At 57.6% G+C, this 1,563-nt stretch overlaps 1 protein-coding gene across 1 annotated transcript; it reads left to right on the top strand.

The window, feature by feature from the left end:
- Window positions 1–325: 325 nt before the first annotated feature.
- On the top strand, window positions 326–1,055 carry LOC104162696 (C-C motif chemokine 5-like). The gene is made up of 3 exons (XM_009701493.1): window positions 326–407; window positions 669–777; window positions 962–1,055. Exons 1-3 carry the CDS (start codon window positions 326–328, stop codon window positions 1,053–1,055), a joined length of 285 nt encoding a protein of 94 aa, XP_009699795.1.
- Window positions 1,056–1,563: the final 508 nt, after the last annotated feature.

Here is a 1,563-nt window from a genome sequence, read left to right as displayed (position 1 = left end):
GCGATAAGTCTCCCCTCAGCCTCTCCTTCTCCAGCTGCTCTTGATAAAATTTCTTCTCTTTTGAATCTGAAAGTCACAGTCCCGTGGCCAGCACTTCCCCTTCTGTGGTTTCCTTGCCTTCTCTAGATCAGCAAAACTGGGTGATCCTGACATAATTTCCCTGGTATGATGCACTCATTTTCTTTCCTCGAAACCCTGCACCCACCCAGTAGCTGGGAGATAAAAGGAGGGCAGTGCCAGTAGGGGCCAAGCATCGCGCAGAGGAGAGCCCTGCAGCCAACCCAGCTCCAGCCCTGCTCGTGGTTCCCTCAGCCCTCGCAGCACCATGAAGGTCCTCGCAGGCACCCTGGCTGCTCTGCTCCTTGTGGCCATCTGCTCCCCAGCTGAGGCCCATCTCCATGATTCCGGCATTGCTGCATTCTCCCAGAAGCCAGGTTTGCTGTCCCTCCCCCTGAGAATGCCTCATCCCCATTGATAGAACCCTCATGTCCACAGGGAAGGCTGGGAGTGGGCGGTCATCATCAGTGCTGGGACTCAGCCTCGGACATGGAGGCTTCCAGGGGGTATCCCCAAGGGATACAGCACAGGTGATGACAAATTCCCTGGGAGCCCCAGGCAGAGCCTCCGCCGCAGTCTGGAGTCTCACTCGGTTGTCTCTCTGCCCCTAGACACGGTCTTCACCGTCTGCTGCTTCAGCTACACGCACCGCCCCATCCGGCGCAGCCTCATCACCTCCGCCTACATGACCAGCAGCACGTGCAGCCAGCCAGCAGTGATGTGAGTACCCAACACCGCGGAGGGCCAGGGTGCGACAGCCAGGGCAGTGCCCCAAGCGTGTCTGAGAGTGGCCGGGAGGGGGAAGGGGGCACGGGCAGTGACACTCAGGGTGCTGCCAGCAGGACCCAGCACAGGCACCTCGCTGCCCTGGCGAAGCACCCCAATGTTGGTTTTATCCTGGCAGTCTGGTCACCAAAAAGGGGAGGGAGCTGTGCACGAACCCCCAGGAGCCCTGGGTGCAGGCATACCTGAAGCACTTCCAGATGCTAGAATACTGACCCTTCCCCGCTGCCGCCCCAGCACAGCGGTCTCGGCCCCTGGCACCAGACGCACAAGAGAGTGCTTGAGCTGCACCCTTCTTCCATGGGAAAATTTATTCTGACATACATCTGTTAAATCAAATTTTGTTTGCTAAGAAAGTGAAAATAGAAACGCAATTTAACAGGTCTGCTACTGAAGAGTCAGGAGTTCTGATGCCTAAATAAAGTGTTTGGATTATCAAACTCTTTGGGTGTCTCTGAAGTCCCTGTTGGAGCCCCAATATGACAGAAGGGACTCTTGGGGACCCCCTTGCCATCCTCACAACCTGGTTTCACTGCTCCCTCCTGGGCAGGGCAGCCTCCGCCGCATGACAGCTCCCACAGTGCTTACCCCTCCCCAGCCTGGGCTCAGCTCCTGCCCCCCAGCATGACCCAGATGTCCCCATGGTGTGACGCCAGCATCTCTCCCAGGGTTTGTCTGTTTCTCAGGGCCCTCATCACACAGCATGTGCAGAGCTGAGTCACA

The sequence above is a fragment of the Cariama cristata genome, unplaced genomic scaffold (genome assembly GCF_000690535.1).
Source record: "Cariama cristata isolate BGI_N322 unplaced genomic scaffold, ASM69053v1 scaffold1746, whole genome shotgun sequence".
Taxonomy (NCBI): Eukaryota; Metazoa; Chordata; class Aves; order Cariamiformes; family Cariamidae; genus Cariama; species Cariama cristata.
The sequence above is the reverse complement of the archived record's forward strand: the minus strand, read 5'-3'. Positions and strand labels throughout refer to the sequence as shown.

Coding starts and splice junctions, on each gene's coding strand:
- LOC104162696 (XM_009701493.1), top strand. CDS start 326: ATGAAGGTCCTCGCAGGCACCCTGGCTGCTCTGCTCCTTGTGGCCATC. Junction 408..668: donor GGCCCATCTCCATGATTCCG/GCATTGCTGCAT, acceptor CTCTGCCCCTAG/ACACGGTCTTCACCGTCTGC. Junction 778..961: donor TGCAGCCAGCCAGCAGTGAT/GTGAGTACCCAA, acceptor TTATCCTGGCAG/TCTGGTCACCAAAAAGGGGA.